This window comes from Herpailurus yagouaroundi, unplaced genomic scaffold, assembly GCF_014898765.1.
Source record: "Herpailurus yagouaroundi ecotype Mexico unplaced genomic scaffold, PumYag 142, whole genome shotgun sequence".
NCBI classification, from domain to species: domain Eukaryota; kingdom Metazoa; phylum Chordata; class Mammalia; order Carnivora; family Felidae; genus Herpailurus; species Herpailurus yagouaroundi.
Window position 1 is genome coordinate 17,474,131 of NW_024412397.1, and position 25,380 is coordinate 17,499,510.

The 25,380-nt window shown below is 46.0% G+C and overlaps 1 protein-coding gene and 1 long non-coding RNA gene across 8 annotated transcripts in view; one reads left to right on the top strand and one right to left on the bottom strand.

Moving 5' to 3' along the window:
- The first annotated feature begins 3,850 nt into the window (after positions 1 to 3,850).
- The window catches only part of ALPK2 (alpha kinase 2), a 123,805-nt gene continuing 102,275 nt past the window's right edge, over positions 3,851 to 25,380 (top strand). The window contains exons 1-5 of one of the 7 annotated variants that reach the window (XM_040478686.1): positions 4,822 to 5,537; positions 6,765 to 6,924; positions 16,405 to 16,485; positions 19,965 to 20,092; positions 23,764 to 23,881. In XM_040478686.1, coding sequence (XP_040334620.1) covers positions 19,984 to 20,092; positions 23,764 to 23,881 — 227 coding nt within the window. In that variant the 5' untranslated portion in view covers positions 4,822 to 5,537; positions 6,765 to 6,924; positions 16,405 to 16,485; positions 19,965 to 19,983. Of the gene's footprint in view, positions 4,573 to 4,821; positions 5,538 to 6,764; positions 6,925 to 15,436; positions 15,584 to 16,404; positions 16,486 to 19,964; positions 20,093 to 23,763; positions 23,882 to 25,380 lie in introns of those variants that run through there. The other 6 variants (XM_040478687.1, XM_040478691.1, XM_040478685.1 and 3 more) reach the window with 6 other exon arrangements.
- On the bottom strand, positions 8,371 to 9,924 carry LOC121032877 (uncharacterized). The gene is made up of 2 exons (XR_005791570.1): positions 9,780 to 9,924; positions 8,371 to 8,950 (listed from the first exon to the last, which is right to left on the bottom strand). It is a non-coding gene; the product is annotated as an uncharacterized LOC121032877 (long non-coding RNA).

Consider the following 25,380-nt stretch of genomic DNA (forward strand, 5'->3'; position numbering starts at 1 on the left):
TTTGGGGGGGGGGGGGCGGGGGCGGGGATGGGGAGTAGATCTAGAATCTTCAAACCCAAATCGTCTCTGTATCAATCTCTTAGTTCCAAAGGGTGGAAGCTCCTAAAGCGTCAAGGAAACTGAGAATCTCAGAGATCTGGGTTAAGGAAAAAGACACACACTGATCCAGGACAGATGAAGTGATATGAAAAAGGGAGAAGGGCTTGATTCAAACCCAGCTTTACTCATAGCAGCATGGGATAGTGGATAAGTGCACGGAGGTATGGAGGCTTTGCAGGCCAAGGAAGAAACCATAGGAGAAAGATAGTTTTGTTTTTTGTTATGGCTTGAAAAATAACAAAACTTGTCATTTCTAAGCGTGCAGTTCAGTAGTGTTGAGTATATTCACGTTGCTGTGAAACAGAACTCCAGAACTTTTGCATCTTGCAAAACTGAAACTCAGAACTCATTAAACAACAATTCCTCCTTTCCTCCTCGCCTGGAGATGGTTTTTAGCAAGTAAACATTCATAACTTCTGTACGTCAGAACTTCCCACAGAAAAGGGCAGATCACAAATTGGAAGGCAGAGCCTGTTTGCAGCAAATTACATATGAAATGCTTTTACGTGTGCCAAAGGAAAATACTCAAATAGCAACGTTGACCAAAAACAATTGAAGAGACAATTCATGAAAGAAAAAGGGCCAGTGAACTTATGAAATCATATTTAGCCTCATCAGCAATCAAGGAAATGTACATTAAAATATCAGTTTCGCGGGGCGCCTGGGTGGCGCAGGCGGTTGAGCGTCCGACTTCAGCCAGGTCACGATCTCGCGGTCCGTGAGTTCGAGCCCCGCGTCGGGCTCTGGGCTGATGGCTCGGAGCCTGGAGCCTGTTTCCGATTCTGTGTCTCCCTCTCTCTCTCTCTCTGCCCCTCCCCCGTTCATGCTCTGTCTCTCTCTATCCCAAAAATAAATAAACGTTGGAAAAAAAAAATTAAAAAAAAAAAAATCAGTTTCGCGTCTTAGATTGGCCATTTTCAGTGATGTGCTTAGTGTCGCGCGTTGCTCCCTCAGGGAGGTGGGTGGGCTCATACCGGCCAGGGAAAATGCAATACTTTTTTTTGGTGATATGTTTCAAAACCTTACAATATTCATAACTTTTCACCCACTAATGTCGCTTTCTGAATGCGTAAGTACGCAGAAAGGAAAAATAAAACAGATAGAAGGAAATGTGCCAAAATGGTGGCTCTCTCTGGGTAGCGGGCGATTTCAAAATCAGAATATTAAAGATTTTCAGTAACGAGTGTGTAATGTTCAGTCATGAGTTTGTATTGCTCTTACGATTAGAGGTTAAAAGACTTAAAAAGGAAACGTGCGTAAAGTACTTAGCACAAATAGCACACACAAATATTTTTGAAATTGAAATATTTTTAAATTTAAATTTCCATACACTGTTCGGCTCATTAATTTTACTAAGTAATTATTTGTGAAATTGGGCCTTGGGCTTAGCATACAAATTTATGAAAATTGGAATTTTGCCCCTATTCTCAGAGTTGCAATGCTTTTTTTAATGGCTGTTTTAAAAATGAAACTAAAATAAACTGTGCCAGAATTATCTTGGAAGTCAAAGTCTGGAGATAAATATGAATATAATATATATATAATATATATAATATATATTATATGTATAATATAATGTATATATATTATATATAATATAATGTGTATATATATTATATATATAATGTATATATACATACATATATTTTTTTGCAGATACTTAGACTTTCATATTTAGTTAAATTGAATTTTAACCTAGTTTTGATACTTGTGGTTTTAGGAAGCTGAAATATGGTATTTTGTTGTTGTTGTTGTTATTTTACTTTGACAGAGAGAGTGGGGGAGTAGGGACTGGGGGAGAGTGGCAGAGGGGGAGAGAGAGAGAGAATCTTAAGCTGGCTCCACACTCAGCACAGAGCCTGGCTGGGGGTTCTATCCCACGACCCTGGGATCATGGTGAAATCAACCATGGGACCTTAGGTGAAATCAAGAGTGGGACACTCAACTGAGTGAGTGACACTCGGACTGAGCCATCCAGGCACCCCTGAAATCTGGTACTTTGGGAATTTGAGGGATTAAATACTTCTGTAAGGTGTTCTGTGAACCTAATCCCCGTTTAGAATTTGATACACCAGGGGAAAATGAACTGGAACTTCCAAACAACATTCATATGTTTGGAAAAAACCCTCTTGGGTATATGAACTCTGATAAAATTGCATTTTATTTAAATGTTTATTTATTCATTTTGAGAGAGCGAGAGAGAGAGAGAGAGAGAGCATGTGCAGGGGAGGGACAGAGAGAGGGAGGAACAGAGAATCCTAAGTAGGCTCTTCTCTGTCAGACGTGGGGCTCAAACTCACCAACCATGAGATCATGACCTGAACTGAAATCAAAGAGTCAGAAGCTGAACCAACTGAGCCACCCAGGTGCCCTGATAAAACTGCATTTTAAAAATTATTTTGTACGTATTTTTGAACTTCAAATCTCACGAAGAATTTTATAGAAATCTGCTAACCTGGGATGAAAAACGCCGTGAGAGAACACAGTCCTATTTGCATTGATATTTGTTGCCACTGTCCCGAAGGGATCCAAACGCCTGTTGAGTTGGCCTACCTGCCTGGCAGCTCGGGGAACTGGATGAAGGCTGCAAGGTTGGATGTGGGTCGTGTCCCCCAAGCAAGATACCGCATCCAGTGTGCCAAGTATGGGAACCCCTGGGCCCGGGGCAGGGAGGGACTGTTGAGAGAGAGGGAACCCGAGCTGATGCTCTCAGTAGTGGGGCACTCTCCCCAAACGCTGACTGTGCCCTGAAGCCTGAGTGGCTGCCTCAGCTCCAGCTTGGCCCGAGGACCCTGGCAGAAAATCTGATCTGACCTGACATGTGATTGGTACCAAGCCTCGGCCAAGAATGTGCTCTCCTGGAAAGGGCATTCATCACTCCTCCCATTAGACTTGAACATTTGAGGGCCTTCTGTGCCAGGAGGGATAAAATGAACAGATAAACTCCTCACGTACCAATCCAAGCCCGATTGATGGCACTGTAGAGTAGCTCGAGGACCTAATGAATTGGCTTTAAATATGCAGATTCTTTGGGAACTGACTAGATCCCAGTCCCCAGCAAGCCTAGAGTGGCCGGTGAATTGTGAGGCATCCATTCGTTTGAGAAGCCAGGAAAATAACAAAGCCCTGAAGGCCTTTAGGAGAAGCAGTTAAAAGACATCTCATAAAAAATACGTTTTCAACTCTGCTCTTTGGTTGGAAAATCCCCTTACGAAGGGAAGTTTCTGTTTTTCTTCCTAGAGCTTCAGAAAAAGAGATGGTTTACACATATTTTCTTATGTGCCGTGCTACTTTACCTGGAATAACGCTAAATATTTTTAGTTCTTCATTTTTAATCACAAAGTCATGTACTTTTTGATGCTATTGAAGGGGCCCAAATATATGCCCTCCTGTTTCTTTTTCTCTCCAACACCTTAAACCTTCCATCCTCTCCTTTGAATAATCACCGAAAATTCAGAACAGTGTCCTGGCCTAATTGAGTTTAATCCCAAGGTCTGTTTCTGATTGTCTTCTATTCTTGGTCCCCAAACCTCAGATTAAAACAGAAATTCTGTGGCTGCAGGCAAATAAGATGAACAGTAGGACACATATAGGCAAATCCATTGTATATTAAAATATATATATATATTTATTATACATTATATAAAATATGTTATTTATATTTTCATCCTCTGTTCCTTGAGTTTATTTTACTAGGAGATGAATGGTAGGCATTGAGGAGTCCACCTTTCAGACTGTTTGCCAGGAACAAGATTAAATTTCATAATGAGTGTCAACTTTTCCATTTAAAAGCTCATGACCATCTATGTCTGTCTGCTGCACTGGGATTTGGTTCCCTTTCGTCTTTATCCTATCCTGCTGCTGTATGGGAACTTTTATTTATTTTTTATCATCACGTCTTCCTCTATCTGCTCTCTCAACTTCATGTTCTCTCCCTTTATTTGGAAAGATCCTCTGTGAAGCGAATCCAGCTTTAAAGAAAACCAACCAAACCTACAGTCACCAAGGGTTGGTAATTTCTGCATTTGGTTGCAAGTCATTATTTTAGAGTCTCTCAGCTTTCAATATTTTTCTTCTCGTATGAAGATAATACTGAGAAACAGAACACATCGACCGTATGCTTCTTGATGTTTAATAATTTTAGATGATGAATCTTGTGAAACATTTCATTCCATCCAGGTAGAATGATGCACAGTTTGCTTTTGACGGTTATACTGCCCACTACAGAGGGAATGTGTCTAGGTATGTCCCTTTCAAGGTCACCCACTCGGCGCTGCTAATTTTAGCCCTCTCAGTGAGCGTCCCTAAGAAGTTTCTTTCCAAGCTGTCAGTTTCCAGGTGTGGCACATGAAAATACTTTCCCAGAGAGGCAAAGCAGTGACAGAATAATGCTTCTGGATTTTTTTAAATCTTCCGTCTTGGATTTGGACAAAATTCAGGAAAAGAAATGGCCACGCTACAGATTCTACTTTGGTACGTAACAGGAACGATTCTCAACAGTTTGGAAGGATTTATGGTATCTCTTCTATGGTTTTCTTCTGGTGTTCCTCTAATGCTCTTGTTACTACTATAATCAAAAGAGGAAGGGAGAGAGAGAGAGAGAGAGAGAGAGAGAGAGAGAGAGTGAGTGTGTGTGTGTGTGTGAGAGAGAGAGAGAGAGAGAGAGAGAGGCGGGGGAGGACTGCTGCGGGAGGAGGGGGAGGAGGGTGGATCCTGCCTGTGGCTTCTGCGTTTTTCAGAGAACTTCAGACGACTGCAGTACTCGTTCTAAACAAACAACACAATGCCTCTTCTTTTCACCTTGGCTCCACCCCCTCCGCCCCGTCCGTCCACGGGTTTCCTATGTGTACTTCAAATGCCTGCTAATCTTGCTATGAGAGCTGCTGGTGTTACTCTCAAAAGACTTTATCCGGCAGCAAGATCCTGCCTTTTTAAGAGGCAAGCCACTAACCCCGAGGTCCTGCACAATCTTGCAGAACGCTGCTTGGTGTCCCGAGCCTCTGGGACAGCTCGTCTGGGTTTCATCAGCTCACTAGGGCTGCATTTCACCAGGCCCCTTTGCCAGGGCCTCCCCGGTGGCGTCAACAAGGGTCACACCTCCTGCAGAAACAGCCCTCAAGTTTCATCACAGTGATGCTAAAAAATATTCTCCAGCTTCAGCAATGACCTAGTTCATTCAAGGCAGGGGGAAAAAAAAGTCTTCTTCCAGAACTTCCCTGGGCACGGAATTCTCCCTCTTAGGAAGATAGGAGCTTTCCTGGAAACAGACCCAACTGTGCTTTGACCCGAACATCGAAAAGACCCTGAACCCCGTAACTCCTCCGAATCTCCCCAGTCCCAGGAGCAGGGACACCCAATCAATGCCTCCCACACAGCCTGGGGAGCCCACAGCCGAGCCAGCCCTCCTATCACGTCTCTTGGACAAAAAGTATTGAAAAGTAAGTATCTGGACTTTGGATTTTACATGAAGAATGGCTGTGCTTTAAATAAGTAGTCGTTGGCATTTTCTGCAATACGGAACAAAGCAGGTGGTTTCCTTACGAAATACAACAGGAGGAAACACGTCGGGGCTGTATGGCATATTTGGCTAGCCAGGGTTTTAAAGTGGCCAAATTATCGTCTGTAGTTTAGATCCATTCGAACCCTTTTGTAGAAATGATTATTTTTTATGCCCGTTTATTGTGGCCCGATAGCAATTGAAGTAGATTCTTTCCCATCCTGGCTATCTCGACAATTAGAAAAATCAGGCACACAGGATGATTCAAAGGAGTGGTCCGCCAAGGCTGTGCAAAGTAACATGAAAACCTGAGGTAATTACCCAGATGACTCAGGCCCCAGATCCTTCAGCCTGAAATATTTGAGCATTTTAGTCAGAAGCTATTTGTTTTGCTTGGACGGTATGAATGATTGAAAATCCCTACCTTCTGGGTAGACACAGCAGTATCTTGTCTGGCAAATGGCTGAAAAGCTATCAGGCATTTCAAAATGGCTGATGCAGACATTCACCGAATCATTCAAGAGATTTGCTTTCCTTTCCCTTTTCTTTTTCAAAATTGTGGCAAAAACACCTAACATGAGATCTACCCTCTCAATGAATTGTATTTTATATATATATATATACACATATACATGTACATATACATATGTATATACATATATATATAATTTATCGTCAGATTGGTTTCCATACAACACCCAGTGCTCAATGAATTTTAAAGTGTAGAGTACCGTATTTTTAACTATCGGCATGATGTTATACTTGTTAAATAGATTCCTTAAAAACGTAAGGCAAAAGTCAGTCAAAAAAAAAAAAAAAGCCATCGATAAAATGGAACCACTGTTACGTTACATTTTGGTGAACATATCTAAACTTTAAAACCACTGATTAGGGGTGTCAGTTACAGACATCTGGCACTCATTTAAAAACAGGTAAGAGCAGGAACAGCATTTAGTGCTGCTTCTGCTCTGCTATTTCCCTGCCCCAACCTTTTCCTTAAGTGAAGGTATCCTTCATTTTTGAAGCTTAACTAACCAGGAATGGTAAGAGAGTTTTTTTTTTTTTTTTTAAATAGCATCCCAGCTAAGGGTAAATTGCATGAGCTTCACTGCTGTTAGGCTTTGGAGCCCAAATCCAGGATGTTGTGAGTGACCTTCTGAATCAACAGGTTGACAAACCCTGTATCAACAAGCACTGATGGTCAATAACCACGTTCAGATCTTGGAAGTCAGGATTTCAAACAAACCGAAGCAAGTCTGCTGCCGACTGACACTGGCCCCTTGAAGTTTCTGCAAAACACTCAATCGCAATTTGGGGAAGACTCTTAGGTAGGGTGGAATTCATGCTTTTGTCAGCTGCAACCCGCCCCAATCTAATTCATGTTTTAGCACCCCATGCACACCTACAGCATGGACATCAGCCTGCGTTAGAAGGGCGCAGCCAAACTGCTAATCTGGGCGGAGGAGTCAGATTTCCAATCAAATCCTGACTTTAGCACAGTTTTTCAGCCTGTCTGAACTCCAAGGTTCTCATCTATAAAACGAAGGTACCAACATCCACTTTGACAGGAATGATGGGGATCACACATAAATACACCTACGGTATCTGTCCTATCCTCGCTTCTCCCCAAAGGCCAGTTCTTCTCCTTGGTTAATTAAAAAGCTCCCCCTCCCTCCCTCTCTCTCTCTCTCTGTCTCTCTCTCTCTCTCTCTCGCTAAAACTTCTGAATGCTTTCATTATATAAACTATTAAAGTAGTGGAAGCTACATATTTTTGACATCAGTCCAATGATTATTTTTAGAAAAATTTTTAATGTTTTTTTATTTTTGAGAGAGAGAGAGAGAGAGAGAGAGAGAGAGAGAATGAGCGGGGGAGGGGCAGAGAGAAAGGGAGACACAGAATCCGAAGCCGGCTCCAGGCTCTGAGCTGTCAGCACAGAGCCGGACGCAGGGCTCGAACTCACACACCGCGAGATCATGACCTGAGCCGAAGTCAGACACTCAAACGACTGAGCCATCTAGGCGCCCCTACTTTTGTCTGAAAATAGTTGATGATGTATTTAGCATCTGAAAGGAGAGGTAGAGATTTATTAACGTCATCTGATACTTGTCAGTGTATACCAGTACCATATTTATTTTATTTTATTTTATTTTTTTAATTTTTTTTCAACGTTTATTTATTTTTGGGACAGAGAGAGACAGAGAATGAACGGGGGAGGGGCAGAGAGAGAGGGAGACACAGAATCGGAAACAGGCTCCAGGCTCTGAGCCATCAGCCCAGAGCCTGATGCGGGGCTCGAACTCACGGACCGCGAGATCGTGACCTGGTTGAAGTCGGACGCTTAACCGACTGCTCCACCCAAGCACCCCTACCAGTACCATATTTAAATATGAGTTTTCATATCCCATAGGAATGGGACGTAGAGGTAAATCGAGGCACACAAAGTGGTGTCTGTGCTAATTATGAAAATAAAGGCGCAAGTCCAGTTTTCCTCAAAGATTCTAGTGGGGCCTTGCATCAATTCCCTTTCTGCTTGGACAGAGCCATTGTGGCGTGAGGGGATGGGAGAACATTCTGAAACGGACTAGCCATGGGGGGCTGAGCAGAGACAGTAGCTGGGTAGGCCATCTCAGGAGCCATGGCTGGAATTTCGTGGTCAGTGGTGAAAGTTCATAATGACCAGGGTGCTTCCTTGTTCTGAAGTGAGGGTGAGTCAAGAACAGAGGGACGGAGCATTCCAGAATCAGAAGCAGGCCTCGTGGGACAGTTCCAAAGAATTTTATCAACATCTTTATTATTGCACCTGTCTTTCCTGAGCTATGCCACAGCTTTTGCCCGGGCATATCAGAGAGGCTTGATAAATTCTTTGCTTGGGTTACTCACAGGCTCACAAGGAACCCTGTTATTCTTGGCTAAATTCTGCCAAAAAGGAAATCTAGAAATTCAGAAATATAAAGAAACTTGAGAGAAAGTAAGCATGACATCTTAGGGTTGGCAACAGGAAAGCATAAATACCCAACTTCCGTGAGAGAAGGGGGCATTCAAAAACGTTTAGAGCCCTCAATGAGGTTGCAGCCAAAATGCACCCTCCTGGCACTGACCAGGAGACTAGGGACATCAGGTTGAAGAGACGGACACCGGTTGAAGGAGATGTCAGTTCTGGAGAGTTCGTTTCTGAATCCATAGCACTCTACCCCTTCCACGGCCATCGCTTCCATGGCCGCTCCCAGCACATCTGGGATGCACAATTCACCTTCATCTTCACTTGGACTTCAGTCCTGTTCTTGGATCACCAGGCTCATTCGCTCCTCAGTCAGTAGTTTCAGATCTTCCTCTAGTCCAGTGGTTCTCAAACTTTAAAGTGCAACAGAATTGAGAGAGCTTGTTAAAATGCAGGCTACTGGGTCCACCCCCAGAATTTCTGATGCAGAAGGTCCCAAGAATTTGCATTTCTGACAATTTGCATTCTGACAGGTGATGCTGATAAACCGTTGTTTTAGGCATTTCTTTGGCCTGTAACTCCTAAGGAGAACCTGTTTGCACCGTTCTTTTCAATCACTAAACTTGCCTACTTCTCAAGAGGTGTGGGAGGCCCAGCCACAGCATGCTAGCGCTGGGGAGAACACAAAAGATAAACCCATGAGTTGTCTTGCAGGCAGACATCTCAGGGTGGAGTGTGTCTGTGGGGGATACTGAGTGTGGGCAGGACACACGGACCTGAGTGGCCCATCATTTGGGTGGGTGCTGTTTTTTTTTTCCAGCGGAGGCTCTCAGGGCAGTCTTCAAGGACAAGCTAGCACGTGAGCTGGGGTTTGAAATCTGGTGGGCAGTGAGCATATGGACCAGATGGAAGGTGGTCTTTCTGTGTAAACAACAACAAAAAGCAAAACAAAACATGAAGGGCAGAAAGAGACAGGAGGGAACGGAGCTCAGAAATTCATTTGGTTATGCTAGGCGTCCCCGGAACTTTCTTGGCGAAGCATTCTTTGGTGAAGCCGTCTAATCTTAAATCCTTCCCTTCTGCCTGTCTGACACAGAGATCTGGAAAGGAGGGCCCGTGGTAGGGATTTCAGGCACCATGGGCCAGGGAGGGGAAGGTATGGATGCCTCGGTAGGCTTTCTAGAAGGAACAATCAAAAATCAACTCAAACTCGCTTAAACAATAGCAACGGCGGGGACTTACTGCTCACACAACTGAAAAGTCCAGAGTTTGGTCAGGACCTTGGTGCCGGTTCTCCGCATTTCTGGACGCTCTGCTCTTCTCTGTGCTTTGGTTTCAACCTCAGGCTGCCTTCCCCACACTCTCAAATGGTACTTAGCCTCCCCTGGGGTCGGTGTTCTTTTTCCTGTTTACAGGACAGCGAGGGACCTAAGCTTTGCACTGATTGGATCAGCCCTGAGCGACTTTCTAGAGGGAGCTGCGTGCTGATTGGCTTAGACTTAGGTTAACAGACCAATCACCGAGCAAGAGCGCTTGATGGCTTTGGACCAGTCAGAGCCCAGGAAGCAGGAAGGGCGAGAGCACCTCATCCCCGGGATTGAGTGATGGGAGAGGCGAGGGGGGATACATCTAAGAGGACGAGGCAAACGGCCAGTTGGGGGCGGTACTCCTTCCCTCCAAGGCGCACTTTACTAAACACAATTAGATAATGGATGATAAAAAATATTCTTCAGAAATCAAGGCAAGTGGAGGCGAACCCACAAAGTTTTCTCCTAAGACCTTCTGATTGGCTGGGGGAAGGCTGGTGGATGATGGTGACCGAGGTGACCCTGGCACTCGGCCCAGCACCCTTTCCCTGTCCCAGGCAGGGAGGGCACGGAAAGGAAGATAACTTTTCCCAAGTGCTCCCCTATCTGCCTGAAATTCCACAGCCCTCGGTCCAATTTGAAATAGACATTCTTTCCAAAGAGGGACATGGGGGGCCTGGGAGAAAGCAGGGGACAAGAGGAGGAGGGCCCAGAGAGAGAGAGTTTCTTCAGCACACAGTGAGAACTCTGATGACACATGCCTGGATGGGACACAGCCTTCAGCCCACCGCATTTAACTTCAAAGTGACGTTAACCAGTTAATCCAAGGCTAATCCCCGGCAGTCAGTCTCATTAACTCCACTATCGTGCTCTGTATGTTGATAGCATCATGATCTTTGCTTTCTTCTCGGTCTTTCCCTTGAGGGAGGACAAGGATGAGCCTGGCAGAGGGATGTATCCTTTCAACATAGTAAACTGAAAATCAGAGGCAAGAATCATGGACTCTGCCACTAACAAGCTGGGTGACCTTGGAAAAGTCGCTTAAGCTGCCCGTTTCAGGGGCACTTTTCAACTGTAAAATCAGGGAGGTACTCAACTCTCTCACATGTTTCATTTAACCTTGAGCCCCCCCCCTTTTTTTCCCACCCTTCCTTAAAGAATTGGAAACCGTCACAGATTTTATTTTACTTATTTATTTCTAAATGTTTATTTATTTATTTTGAGAGAGAGAGAGAGAGAGAGAGAGAGAGAGAGAGAGAGAGAGAGCAGGGGCGGGGCAGAGAGAGGGAGACAGAGAATCCCAAGTGCTGACAGTGCAGAGCCTGACATGGGGCTTGAGCTCATGAGCTGTGAGATCATGACCTGAGCAGAAGTCAAGAGTTCCATGCTTAACCAACTGAGCGACCCAGCTGCCTCGAAACTGTCATGGATTTTAAATAGCGGAGGAGAGGACTACCAGTGGAAAGACTCTATTCTACCTTAAAAAAACAAAAACAGGAAAAAACAAACAAAAAACCTTCAAGCAACTCCCGAGAACAGAGCCAGAAGCAGCCACAGCCCATGTTCACGATAAATAGGTGCCAGGCACACTCTCAGGCACACAGAGTTACTCACAAGTAACACTGAGTAACACTGTAACAAGTGAGTAAGAGTTACTCACTTAAAAGTTAAGCTGTATTTGTTTACTAGGTAACTTACATAAATTTAAAATATCCAAAAGGTTATGTAGAGACAATCACTGTCCTTAACAGCCCCCACCCACACTTCCTTAGATACTGGGGTCTCCTGGCCACAACCCAGTTACCAGTTTCTTGTGTGTTTTTAGAATTATTATGTGTATAAATAAGCATATTAGAATATTCTTCTCGCTTATACAAGTGATAGCATACTCTATGCCCTCTTCTAGATTTTATTTTACCTAACGTGTCTTGAAGATTATTTCGTATCAATGCATACAGAACTGCCTTGTTTATTTTTCATGCCCACTGCTGTTCAAAAGAGAGAATTCCATTCTAAACTGTAACCATATTCTTACTGATGGCCGTTTTGGTTACTTCCAATCTCTCGCTGTCACAAGTAACGAATTGTGCAGTGAACACAGTATGTGCTTATGAAATGTTTGTCTCCTCCATGCCTCTCTTTTAAAAATTAACTTTATGGGGGCGCCTGGGGTGGCTCAGTCGGTTAGGCGTCCCACTTCAGCTCAGGTCATGATCTCGCAGTCTGTGAGTTCGAGCCCCGTGTCGGGCTCTGTGCTGACAGCTCAGAGCCTGGAGCCTGCTTCAGATTCTGTGTCTCCCTCTCTCTCTGCCCCTCCTCTGCTCACGCTCTCTGTTTCTCTGTCTCTCAATAATAAATAAATGTTGAAGAAAAAAAATTAACAATTAACTTTATGGAGGCACGTATTGCATGTTGTATAATTCACCTTTTCTAAGTGTTCGATTCAGTGATTTTTCGTAAATGTATCAAGTTGTACAACGATCGCCATAGATCAGTTTTAGAATGTTTTCATCACCCCAAAAAGATCCCTCGTGCACATTTATGGTTGATTCACATTTTCCCCACTGCCTCCGTCTCCAGCAACCACCTACTTTTGGTCTCTATAGCTTCTTTGGGACCATCATATAACTGGAACCATACAACGTGTGGTCTCACATGTCTGGCTTCTCTCACTGGAATGTTTCTGAGGTTCATCTATATCGTACCACGTATCCACGCTTGCTCCTTTGTATTGTTCCACCGTATTCTACGGTATGGCTACACCACATTGTCTATGTAGGCACTAGTTGGACATTTAGGTTATTTCCAATGGACATTTAGGTTATTTCCAACTTTAGGTTATTATGAATAATCCTGTTAAGAACATTTGTGTGCAAGTCTTTGTGCAGACACGTGTTTTCATTTCTCTTGGGGAGACACCCGGGAATGGACCTTCTGGGGCTCTTGGTAAATTCATGTTTAACTTTTCCAGAAACTGCCGAACTGTCTTCCAAAGTGTCCGTACTGTTTTACATTCCCACCAGCCATGCTTGACAGTTTTCTCCATATCCGGGCCCACACTTGGCTGCCTGTTTTATTATAGTCATTCCAGTGGCTGTGAAAGGCTATCTCATTATGGTTTTAATCTGAATTTCCATAATGACTAAGGATATTGAGCATCTTTTCACGGGCTTATTTTTTGCCCCTGTTTTTTTTTTTCTCACATATAACCCTAAAATCACACCCAAGTAAGAACACAGTGCTTGAGTTCCAACAGCCATGTCACTTGCAGGCAGTGAGGAATGAAGTGTGTTACATCAATGCTTTAAAGTTACCTTAAGCTTCCAGGTCATTATCTGTGAAATGGGAAAGAACACCAGTGCTGGTAGCTTTGCTGTAAGGATTAAATGTGACAATGTCTCTGAAGTGTCCAGCCTGGGGGCTGACACGCAGAAGGGACCCAAAACATATTCATTGTCTTTCTCCCTGCCTGGCTTGCCCCCCCTCCCCACCCACCTCCCCCAAATTCCCAGAATGCATCTTTGGGCTGCGTACTCTGCCCTAACTACCACGGGCCAGCAGGCGTGGCACCCAGATCTGTAGTAACTCAGACGGCAAATGCGGGAACCCAGTTGCCATTGGATTAGGCTGGGTGATCGGAACTAATCCCTCCTGTCCCCCGTGAGAACTCACTGTGACGGCTGGCTTTCCTGCTGGCTCCCAAGGCACCGGTTACCCATTATCTGCGTGTGGGCTGAGAGCGCCTCCCTGACCCCTTGGCAACAGCCTTCCTGTGGACAGCAGCCACACCACCGGCTATCTGTATGGGGCAGATTAGCCAAAATAAAACTTGGCGTCAGTCAAGGGCTTTAAACACTCAAAGCACTCTCCCGTAACCTCTTGCCTGGTTCTCTACTTTGAGAGGAAGGTATTTCGGTAATTTTACTGATGTTAGTGATAGCAGCTAACACTTGTAGCGTTCTTACTATGCCATTTAGAGGAGCTTTATCCGTAGTCCCTTAATTTTCCTACCAACGAAACGAAGTAGAGACTGCTCTCATCCTAGTTTTACAGATGAAGGAATTTAGAGCAGAAGTAAGCTAGTAAGCAGCAGGGCTCAGATGTGAACCCGGGAACCCGGTCCTTCATCGCCACATCCTTCTACTCGTCTGTGAGGGGCCCTGCCCATTTTGGAGTATCTATCAAAACGTAACATGTGAATGTTCTTTTATCCAGCAATTCCATTTCTTGGTATTTAGTCTCGACAACCGCTGAGGTGCCCAAGGAAGCATTTAGCAGGGTGAAGTTTCTTTGGGACACACTTGGAAGTCTAAAAAACTCTAGCCTAGCTATGTGTCATCAGTACAAGAACACACAGATGAAGCACACTTATTGCCGCGCTGTGCAATACTGATGTCACTGAGCAGTTTTTAAAAAATGATGCAGCCCTTTATGGATTGGACTGACATTGGAAGATTGCCAAAGTTTATCACTAAGATAAGCCAGCTGGCTGCGAATATACCCAATTCAATGCCACGCATGCAACAAAATTGTGTATATATTTAGGTGACTATATACGTACGTGGATAGAAATTATATATATTTATATATGTGTTATATATATTAAAATATATTTGTATATAAAATAATAGAGATATAAAGATCTATTTAAAGTTTATGTATTTATTTTGAGAGAGGGAGGGCAGAGAGAGAGGGAGAGAGAGAATCCCACGCAGGCTCCATGCCATGAGCACGAAGCCGGATGTGGGGCTCAACCCCACGAACTGTGAGATGGTGACCTGAGTCAAGATCAAGAGTTGGACGCTCAACCGACTGAGCCACCCTGACACCCCTATATATATATTCAGATGACTACACACAGACCTGGACAGAAAGATGCCTGAAAGCCTGGCAAACACTTCCTCCTGAGAAAGTACTGAGATGAGGGCCAGTGCAAGTGGGAGACTTTGCTTTTATATGTATTTTTGCAAATAGGGACGAATGCATTTAGAATCTGTGTAATTAAAGGTAAACCGATTTCTTTTAAAAAAGGAAGCGACCACAGCTGAAAAACAAAATAAAGTCATGCACATCTTGTGTTCTTTCCAGTTAACATGTTACCTCCCCAAGGTGTCTGTGAATGCCACTGTAGCCCCCGCTGCTAATATCAGTAACTCGATATTGGTTGCCCACGTCTAGCTGAGAATGAGAAATCGGTCTTCAAGTGTTCTAACCTTCAGAGGAGCCATGAAACCTGACCCACGGCCTGACTTAACTGTCCTCTCCCTTGTCGTCAGCACAGCCCTGGCTGGGACACCCTGGCGGCTGAACCGTCTCTGTGGGTCACATAGCACGGTTGTCAGTGTTGTCACCTGTGGGACTTCACCGTCAGGAAGCAGTCACGTGGAGAGGCGTCGCAGATGACACATAAGGTCCCCGGGGTCACCCCAATTCTTGTGGAGCAGTTTTGTCCTTTCTTCCCTTTCTGTCCGTAGCAGTGGACCCTGGGAAGGGGAGGGGCCATGTAAATTACTCTCACAGGTGAATGTTCTACCAGGAGAAATTTTTAGACATTAATTGGTATATCGCTTTAAAAACAAATTACTGTGGTAACCCACAGCAGAAAAGGAAATTGAGGAAACCAAGTGACGTCTTTCCTTAAAGCCTGCTGATTACCACCTTGAAAACGAGTTATGTAGCACATTCTCCCTATGCCATTTACATAGTTCTCTGCTTTTACAGATGAAGAACTTTGACCAGGTAAGTGGCAGAGCTAGATGTAGATTCGTCCCTGGCAGGTGACAAAGCCTGCATTTGATCCTCAGTCCTATGATGCTTCCCGGTCAGGAGAATTCTCCAGCCCCCAGATCCCTTCTCTTGCTACCCTCCCAATTGTCTGAGTAAGCATCCTGGGAATGTGGAGAGCCCAGGGAGTCCTCCTCCTGCCCCGACAGCTGCTCCTAAAAGGGCTGCAGAATGACGTAAGGAGGACTGAATCCCGACCCACGCCACAACACGGATGTGTTGGAAACATGTGCTAAGAGAAAGAAGCCAGCCACAAGGGACCACATAGCATTTGATCCTGTTTATTGGGAAATGTCCAGGATAGGCAGATCCACAGGGACGGAAAGTAGATTAGTGGTGGTTGCTTGGGGCTCTGTGTGTGTTTGGGTGGGGGGTGGGGAGGGATGGGAAGATAAGGACTTGAAAGCCAAGGAGAATGGAATTCTTTCTGGGGAAATGACAATGTTCTAACATTGATTGTGGCGATGGTCGCACAACTCTGAACACACTGAAAGCCATTGGACTGCACACTGTGAGTGGGTGGATTCTACGGCGTGTGAATTACAGTTCATTAAAGCTGTTTGAAAACAAAGTGTTGCAGAGCCATCAGCCTCGCGGTCGGTCAGTTGAGCTAGTGGGTTCCACTGAAGCCACATTTTTTTTTTTTTTTGAAATAATTAGCAAGCACTACATTTTGTGTCAGGTGCTGTTCTCAGTACTTTACAGGCAGTAGTAACTCATTTCATCTTTATAACAACCTATGAAGTATACAAAACTGTTTTGCCTCTGTTTTACAGATGAGGAAACTGAGGCACAGAGAGGCTGGGACACACTTGCTGACGATGCTAGTAAGGAGTGCAGCCAGAATGTAAACCCAGGTACCTGACTCTAGAGCCCTTAACGCTGGATGCCGTGTTGCTACTCAAAAATGATAAGGGGGGGGGGGGGCCTGGGTGGCTTAGTCGGTTAAGCGTCCAACTCTTGATTTCATCTCAGGTCCTGATCTCACGTTTGTGAGATCGAGCCCTGCGTTGGGCTCTGCGCCGACAGTGCGGAGTCTGCTTGGGATTCTTCCTGCCTCTCTCCTGCTCACACATGTGTGCAAACGTGGACACGCTCTCTCAAAACAAATAAATAAACTTAAAAAAAAAAAAAACACCAGTAGATGAGGTCACAAATACAACTTGCATTTCCAGTTGTGAAATAACCGTAAACATTTTAAATTGGATTTAGATTCTGTTGTTTTTGCCCTATGCCTATGTTTTAGCCCTAAAATTGTTCAATAATCCTGAGAAGCATCAACTTTTGATCTCAAGTCAAATCCACAGCTCTAGCTCCCATCACCTGCTCAGACGTCTGAAAGGGATGAGCAAATACACTGGCATTGACCGAAACGCTGCCTCTTTCCGCGTGTTTGCCGAGTGGGGGGAGGGGCAGCATTTCCTCAGCAGTGAAAGGACAGCAAGTTGCCATTCATTTCCTTGGTTTTCTGAGCACCGTGCCCTGGTCTGGCTTAGTCATCTCTTCCTACAGGGATTCAGCGGCGCTCGCCAAGTCTTCTGTAAACATCGCCATCCTTGTGCAAGGTGGCTGCCGTGGAAGTTGTCCCCTGGAGTTATTTGCTTTTGATACTTCTTTCAGCCTTGCTGAGAGCAGTTTTTCCATTAGGCATTTCTGTGACTTCTAAGTCAATAATAATGCACGTCAGCTCTGGTCTTTTTATACCTGTTGGAACAATCACGTAACGTCTAAATGTACGTATCATGTAATCTGTGTCTATTTGCCGTCTTGCAGATGAAGTTTCTTTCTGTTCTGTGCGACTAACTTACCATCTAGACCAAGAGGGACTTAGGACAGTTTTATGGGACACCTGTTAACCAGGGACCCGATGGGGTCCAAATTGCACAACTGTGTTTAAAACGTCCTATAACCAAAAAGCGCTGGAAATGCAATCCAAGACTTTTTTTTTAAATGCTTATTTAGTTTTGGGAGAGAGAGAGAGAGAGAGAGAGAGAGAGAGAGAGAGAGAACAAGTGGGAGAGGGGCAGAGAGAGAGAGAGGGAGATGAAGAATCCAAAACAGCTCCAAGCTCTGAGCTGTCGGCACGGAGCCCCATGCGGGGCTTGAACCCACAAACCGTGAGATCACCACCTGAGCTGAAGTCGGACGCTCAACCGACTGAGCCGCCCAGGTGCCCTGCGATTCAAGTCTTTATTAAAGAATGTTGAGAGGGTTAGGGGAGCCTGGGTGGCTCAGTCGGTTGAGCGTCCGACTTGAGCTCAGGTCACGAACTAGTGATTTGTGAGTTCGAGTCCCGCGTGGGGCCCTGTGCTGATAGCTCAGAGCCTGCTCCGGATTCTGTGTCTCCCTCTCTCTCTGTTCCTCCCCTGCTCATGCTCTGTCTCTCTCTCTCTCTCAAAAATAAAGACTAAGAAAACACCAAAAATGTCGAGAGGATCCAATTAACAATCATAGCATCTCTTTCTCAGTCTCTGTGACTCAATCTCCCCCGCATAACCCCGCGGCTTTTCAGACTTCTCTCCCAGCCCTTGTGCTGTGTTGCAGACCCAAGCGGTTGTCTTCCTTGTTGATGCAAAGATACTTCTTCTTCAGCTTTACCGCTCTTTCTGCCCGTTACATGCATCAGCGGACCCTCAGGTCAGAGCAGAGTTGCTTCCTGTGCACTCCTCGTGAGGAAAGGAAGGAGGTGTGTTCTCCTAAATCAGTTATTTCTACCCTGCTATTCAGAAAGCTTGGGTGCGTCACATAGGGGCAATTTGGGAATGCTTTTTTGTTTCCAAGAAGTACACTTATTCTAGACAGAACACCTTGAGATTAAGGAAATGCTGTGGGAACATCAGGGGTTGCAGGAAAGGCCTCAAAGGGAAGGAAGGGCTGGCAGAATGTTCCAAGGGCCGCGTCTACCAGGCAGGGGCAGCCTTGAGGTTCCACGATGTGTGCCCCACACGGGGGCCCCATGCCCAGAAGGCTCCCAGCGCTCAGGGTGGCGCTCTGTTGTTCCCATCTCGAATATCTGAATCCTTTTTGCACAGGCAACTCATTTTCAGCTTGAACCAGGTCCTACCAAATCGGAGAATTGGTTCCAAATGGTTAAGAAGCTGTTCCACCCATATGGAGAAGGGTTTCCCCTTCTACGAGACAGTTGTGGCCATTTAGATCCAGCCTTTTCTGCCAAGAGCTTAGCTCGCGTCTGCTATAGGACCCTCAGCATCCCCAGAATCACCATTTGCAGGTCTAAGTGCCTCCTCCCTGTCCGTGCTAAATGTATCCGATGGTGGTGGGAGCCTTCCTCCTCCTGAGCTTCGTGGCATGTGAGAACAGCTCACCAAGCAAAGGGGAAGTGGGAGCTTCCTGTTTGGATAGAGCGAAATGTTATTTCCAAGCATGGGGCTCTCCAAAGAGTGCTTTTGACAGGGTGGTGCCAGCACGGTACGTGGAGGGTAGAGTGGAAAGGGCCCTCTGGGTTCAGACAGACCTGTGTTCTTAAGGCTGACGCGCATCTGTGTGGGTTGTGCACTGCACAGCTCTGGGGACGGTATCAGCCTAAGGCCACTTGAGCTGTGTGATCCTGAGCAAGTTGTTGAATCTCTCTGAGCATCAGCTTTCTCATCCTTAAGATGCAGGAGGTGTTAATAACCACTCAGGCAATTTAACAGAGATGAAATGAGATTGCATACGTGGTGACCAATCAAGTGTTAAATGCCTGCTTGTATCAATGAATAAATACATGCTAACTCACTGCCCTCCTGGGGGCGCTCCTCCGGAGCTCCAAGGAGCACTGCTTGCCCAGTTTCAAAACACCTCCCCCCGCCCAACCCGGAGATTCATTTGCATTTAACTAAGGCCTCTTTTTTGGAGGCGAGGAGTGTGCCTACACACTTTTTGAGTCCCATGAAGAGACTTTGAGGACAGAAAGAAAGATGAGAGAGACGTGACACTGGCTGTGGGCTCAAGCAGTTCTCTCTCGGGGTGGATTGTGGTTCTCCGCTGGGGCTGCCCTCCCCAGGGACACTGGAAATGTCTGCGGACACTTTGGATTGTCGTGACTCGGGGGAGGGGTGCTGGTGGCACCCGGTGGGTCGAAGCCAGGGGTGCTGATGCTACGATGCACAGGGCAGACCCCACAACCAGACATCCGGTCCAAGGGCCAGCAGCGCCGCAGGTGAGAAAGCCCACCCGAGGACTTCCCATCTGCCCACCAGCCCAAGTGCCAGTGCCCGGCCTCCGACGAGCCAGGGTGTGCTCCTTCTGTCCCTAAGGGCCACTAAACGAAACTCCCAGGACAGTCAGAGGAGCCCCAGAACAAATGTTGATGTCAGGGATTTGTGTTTTTCAGATTCACAAGGCACGTAAGGATGACAGACTCAGGAGGGCCCCAGAGGCGCACCCTTTGTTTTCTATCTACGTTGCTTTCCCAGAAAGTTCCTGAGAAGTCAGACGCCGTGCTTCGCTGCATGATATCTGGTAACCACCAGTGGCTCATTCTCCTCTGAAATCTCCCTGCGGACCCGGGTTTTTGGCTCACAGAGGCATTATTAAAAATCATTTGTGGGGCGCCTGGGTAGCGCAGTCAGTTAAGCGTCCGACTTCAGCCAGGTCACGATCTCACGGTCCGTGAGTTCGAGCCCCGCGTCAGGCTCTGGGCTGATGGCTCAGAGCCTGGAGCCTGTTTCCGATTCTGTGTCTCCCTCTCTCTCTGCCCCTCGCCCGTTCATGCTCTGTCTCTGTCCCAAAAATAAACGTTGAAAAAAAAAATTAAAAAAAAAAATCACTTGTGAAAATGGCCTGGGAAGTCTGTTCTGAGTAACCAGTTGAACAACTAAATCCTCTATGATACTCCCCCCCCCCCCCACAAGGGTTTCTTTGAGTGACTTCCTGGATATAGCCTAGTGATCTTTTTCACTTCGCCTTGTGGTTCTGGGTTAGGCGACTCCCGCCCTGGTTATTTTTTCAGAGAATCCATTCTTAATTTCCTGTGTACATAGGAATGTCGTGAGTAACTTTCCTTCAGTCGATTTATTGGAACCTTCTTGATCACTCATTCCTTGATATCCCCCAAACCAGCTACATACATCCCACTGCCCGCCTTCGTCGGGCATGCTGGTCAGCAGTGAAGAGGTAAAAACCAAGGCAGGGGGTGCCCAACGGAGGAGGAGCAGGGGGCTGGGATTCTCCCTGGGCTGGAGAATAAACAACCCAGACCTGACCCCAAATTGGTGCCCCCGGTGGTAAGAAGGATTTCTTATTAAACGAAAATAATAGACGCAAAATAATTGGGTCAGGAAGTGGTACCTTGTACCTTGTGGATTGTTTCCTTTCTTGGACTGTGTCTCTACCTTCGAAAACATAGAGGCACCAGTGGTCTTTCCGGAGGACACCCAGAAAACTCTTCTCCCCTGAGATCCCTTTTTCTAGATGAGGAGAGGAAAAGTGCCAGCTTCTGAAATGGCCGTGCTTCCTTAGCTGAAGTCATAACAAAATCTCATCTCTGGTCTGGGTGCTGGGGTGTCCACCTGTGAGTGAGTTCAGCCTCTTCGAGGCCAGAGCCAAGCCCCCATCTTTCTTGGCGTTTGTCCATAGCCATTCAAATAGAGGGACGGACACACGTCCACCACTAAACCTCCATGCCGTGGCCCCCATGTGTCCTCAGGAAGCCCCAGTGTTTGGACATACCCTGAACTTGGCTACCGGTCCCCACGCACAATGGCGAAACATTCTGGAGGTGGCTCTCCATGTGTGATCTGCAGGTAGGCTTAAAAAAACAAGGGTAGGATTTTTGGGCGAGGTTTCCAGCAAGTGGAGGGAGAAAAGAGAACCACCCACAAAGGTACAAGATACCACTTCCCTGTGTGAGTCTCATTTCTGGCTGATTATTCAGATCTATACTGCACAAGAGGAAAAAACCAGTCAGCTGCTAAGAAACTGGGGGCATCAACCAGCCCTGATCGGTCTGAATGAAAAAATTGGAGTCCAAGAGATTCGAATGAGTGTCCTGGGCCCAGCTCATGCACACTTTATGTACCTTCTTTTAAAAAAAAGGAGTCCAGGATATACAAAAAAGGAGGAAAGAGAGGATTCCTGAGAAGGAATCTGAGAAAGCCGACTGAGAGGGGGACAAAAGGCTGAGAACAGGCAGAAATGAATTGTAATCCCCAACCTCCTTGGTGCTTTCTCAGGGAAGCTCATTTTTGGTGCTTTAGTCACTTGCCTGGAAGGGACTCAGCCAAACCACTGGGGAAGAAGGGGGTATCTTTGCACGTAGGTCTGTCTGCTCCTAGTTCCGGGGACCAAGTAGTCAGGCGGGCGCTACCTGAAGGGGGAGGCCAGGAGGATCACCCACATTCGTGGTGCTGGCACAGAGGTAGCCTAGCTGGGAGACGCCCCATCAGACAAGACATAGGGAAGGAGGCAGGGGCTCTGAGCACCGTCAGGACGGGTCCATGGTGCAGGGCCCAGAAACACGTGGGGTTCTTCTCTTCGTGGTGTCTGGGGCTGCTCACCAAAAATCCTGTGATAAGTCAGACAGAAACACAAGAAGGATGGATCTAGAACACTATTTTGTTTCCCAATACTGGGCTTTCCTCCTGTAGACAGGGCACATTTGGGTACGTTTTCAGTGTTACGGAGGCTAGGGGGGAAGCTCATTGGGACACACTGGAAACCTTCCTTCGCGGTCACAGGGGTAAAAAATCCCAAGGGGTGAATGGAATTCCTGGGGGTTTCACCAGATTAGTCCATCAGATCTGGTTACCGATCACAAGGGCAGGAGGAAGCCCTCCTGAGGGAGAAAGCGTAGGGCAGTTTCTGTGACGACACCAGTCAGGTATGCACAGGACCGGCCCGGAAATCATACACGCCTCATGAGGGGACTAATCCACTAATGTGCTAATCCACTTTGTTCTTCCCTCTTCTGTGCCATGGCATACGCTCAGCTCCGAGCGCCGTTTAAGGATACTTCTCCACAGGTACAGTGACTTCCGTGCAAAGAGGAAATGAACATTTCAGTGGTTTTATTCAATTCTTCGAGTAAAGAGGGAACCAGGAAGTAGGAACATTAGAGGAATTAGGTATTTATAGGCAGTTTAATAGGGGAATGTTAGGATAAGATTGCTGGACTAGGTAAAACACCGGTTAATGTCCTGTAGGGCGATAAGCCAAGACTTACGGGATTATCTTTTCTGCCAGGCAGGGATTATTTACGTCTCTGTTGGATAAAAATCTACAAGTTTGTATGTAACTTCACTAAATCTGGGAGTTTAACCATTTTTTAAGTTTATTTATTTATTTTGAGGGAGGCAGAGACAGCGTGAGCAGGGGAAGGGCAGAGAGAGAGGGAGAGAGAGAGAGAGAATCCCAAGCAGGCTGCGCCCTGTCAGTGCAGAGCCTGACGCGGGGCTCGAACCCACAAAACCAGGAGATCATGACCTGAGCAGAAACTGAGAGTCAGATGCTTAACCGACCGAGCCACCCAGGTGCCCCAAACTGGGAATTTTAATCAGTGGTAATCGTCAAATTAAATGATGTATATTCCCCTAGGTGATTCTTAGATGGACCTTTGTCCCCATAGGACATGGAAAGAAGATATTATCCACACTTTTTCCTCATATCCAAGTTTTAGATAATTTTTCTTTTTAAAAAAATGTTTATTCATTTTGAGAGAGAGAGAGAGAGAGAGAGAGAGAGAGAGACAATGGGGGAGGGGCAGATAGAGAGGGAGAGAGGAAATCCCATGCAGGTTGCACGCTGCCAGCACAGAGCCCGACTCGGGGCTCGAACTCACAAACCGGGAGATCATGACCTGAAATGAAATCGAAGAGTTGGACACTTAACCGACTGAGCTACCCAGGCGCCCCGAGATGATTTTTCTTAATAGCTCCTTAGGGTTAGGGACAGCATTTCATTTTGTAGGCCTCATCCACACCCCTGCACAGGATCATCTTAGGTACGTAGCTTGCTCAATGGTGCTTATCGGACGATGCATTTGAATCGATGAGAGAGATTTTCTAGTTCCCCAACTGACACAGTTCAGCATGTCCATCCCTATGGCTTATTACTCACTCCTATTCATTGCTTTATGATTTTCTTTTCTAAAAATGCTTACTGCAATAGGAATATTCTTCTGTTGTCATTATCAGGTCAGCCCAAGCCAGAGGTAACTTGGTATAAGAATGGTCGAGCCATAGATGAGTGTGGCATTGTTTCCAGTTATGAATTCTTCCAGAATCAGTATATCCACCTATTACATCTCTATCGGTAAGTAGACGTGCCTCTGTGGACTGTTTACAAAGGTCCCTGCATTGGGTCATGTGCTGGTTGTACCGGGTGATGTCAAAAGATTGACGGGGCCCCTGGGTGGCTCAGTCGGTTAGGCGTCCGACTTCGGCTCAGGTCACGATCTCACGGTCTGTGAGTTCGAGCCCCGCGTCGGGCTCTGGGCTGATGGCTCAGAGCCTGGAGCCTGCTTCCGATTCTGTGTCTCTCTCTCTGCCCCTCCCCCGTTCATGCTCTGTCTCTCTCTGTCTCAAAAATAAATAAACGTTAAAAAAAAAAATTAAAAAAAAAAAAAAGATTGTCTCCCCTTTGCTTTTTTGCATCCTAACATCAGATGCCATGAGCAGGCATCATGCAAGGCGTCCAGCTGAGCTCCTCTAATTGGCTTCTTTGATGGAATCACAACTTTACCTAGAACTTTATTCGAAGTGGTCCACCCATTTTCATTCACTGAAAGAGCTTTTCATTTAATCTTATTCCCTCTGGAAAGTCAAGAAACACAACATGGTTTTGTCAGTCATTCAATCTGTCTTGCGTAGCAATGGAAGGAAGAAGGAGTGGCTGGCCATGAACCCACAGCCCATTGGTGATGCACAGAAGGCTGAAAACCATGCCTTCTGGCTTTATTGTAGGAAGTCGTATGGTCTAGCATAGTGGTTTCTATTCTTTTTTGTTTCCCCAAGAACTATTCGGATGAAATCAGGAAGCTCCATGTGTGAGGCAGAGAAAATGAGAACTGCTTTGGTTGACGGTGGGTGGAGAGTCTTTGCTCTTGATCCCCAGTTGTTACTGAATTGGTCACAGTGTTCCTTATGGGGACTGTGAGGAGTCCAAGGTCTGCAGAGCGTGGTGTGAACGTGACTGGGAGGCATGCGCATGTGCTGATAGACTTGGGTTTGAATTCTGACTCTACTGTTTTCTGTCTGTGTGACCTTAGCCAGTTATTTAACCTCTCCCAAACTAAATTTGTTGATCTGCAAAATAAAAGGAGTGCTGAGAGAATTAAATGATTTTATGCTCGTCAAGTTCTTGCTGTGTAGTAGTTATTCAATAAACACTCGCTTCCTTATCTTCGTATCCACTCTTTTGTTTCAAAGTATTCCCAGAGATCACTTTATCACGTTGGAAATCCTTGACTCAGCTGTCTTACAGAATAGCTAACCTGGTATTCAAGATGCTCGTTTATTCATCTACCGTGTAATTCTTTTTTTTTTTTTTTTAATTTTTTTTAATGGTTATTTATTTTTGAGACAGAGAGAGACAGAGCGTGAATGGGGGAGGGTCAGAGAGAGGGAGACACAGAATCCGAAACAGGTTCCAGGCTCCGAGCTGTCAGCACAGAGCCCGACGCGGGGCTCGAACTCACGGACCGTGAGATCATGACCTGAGCCGAAGTCGGCCGCTCAACCGACTGAGCCACCCAGGCGCCCCTGCCATGTAATTCTTTAAACATTATTCATCAAGCAACTGTAGTGGCAGCC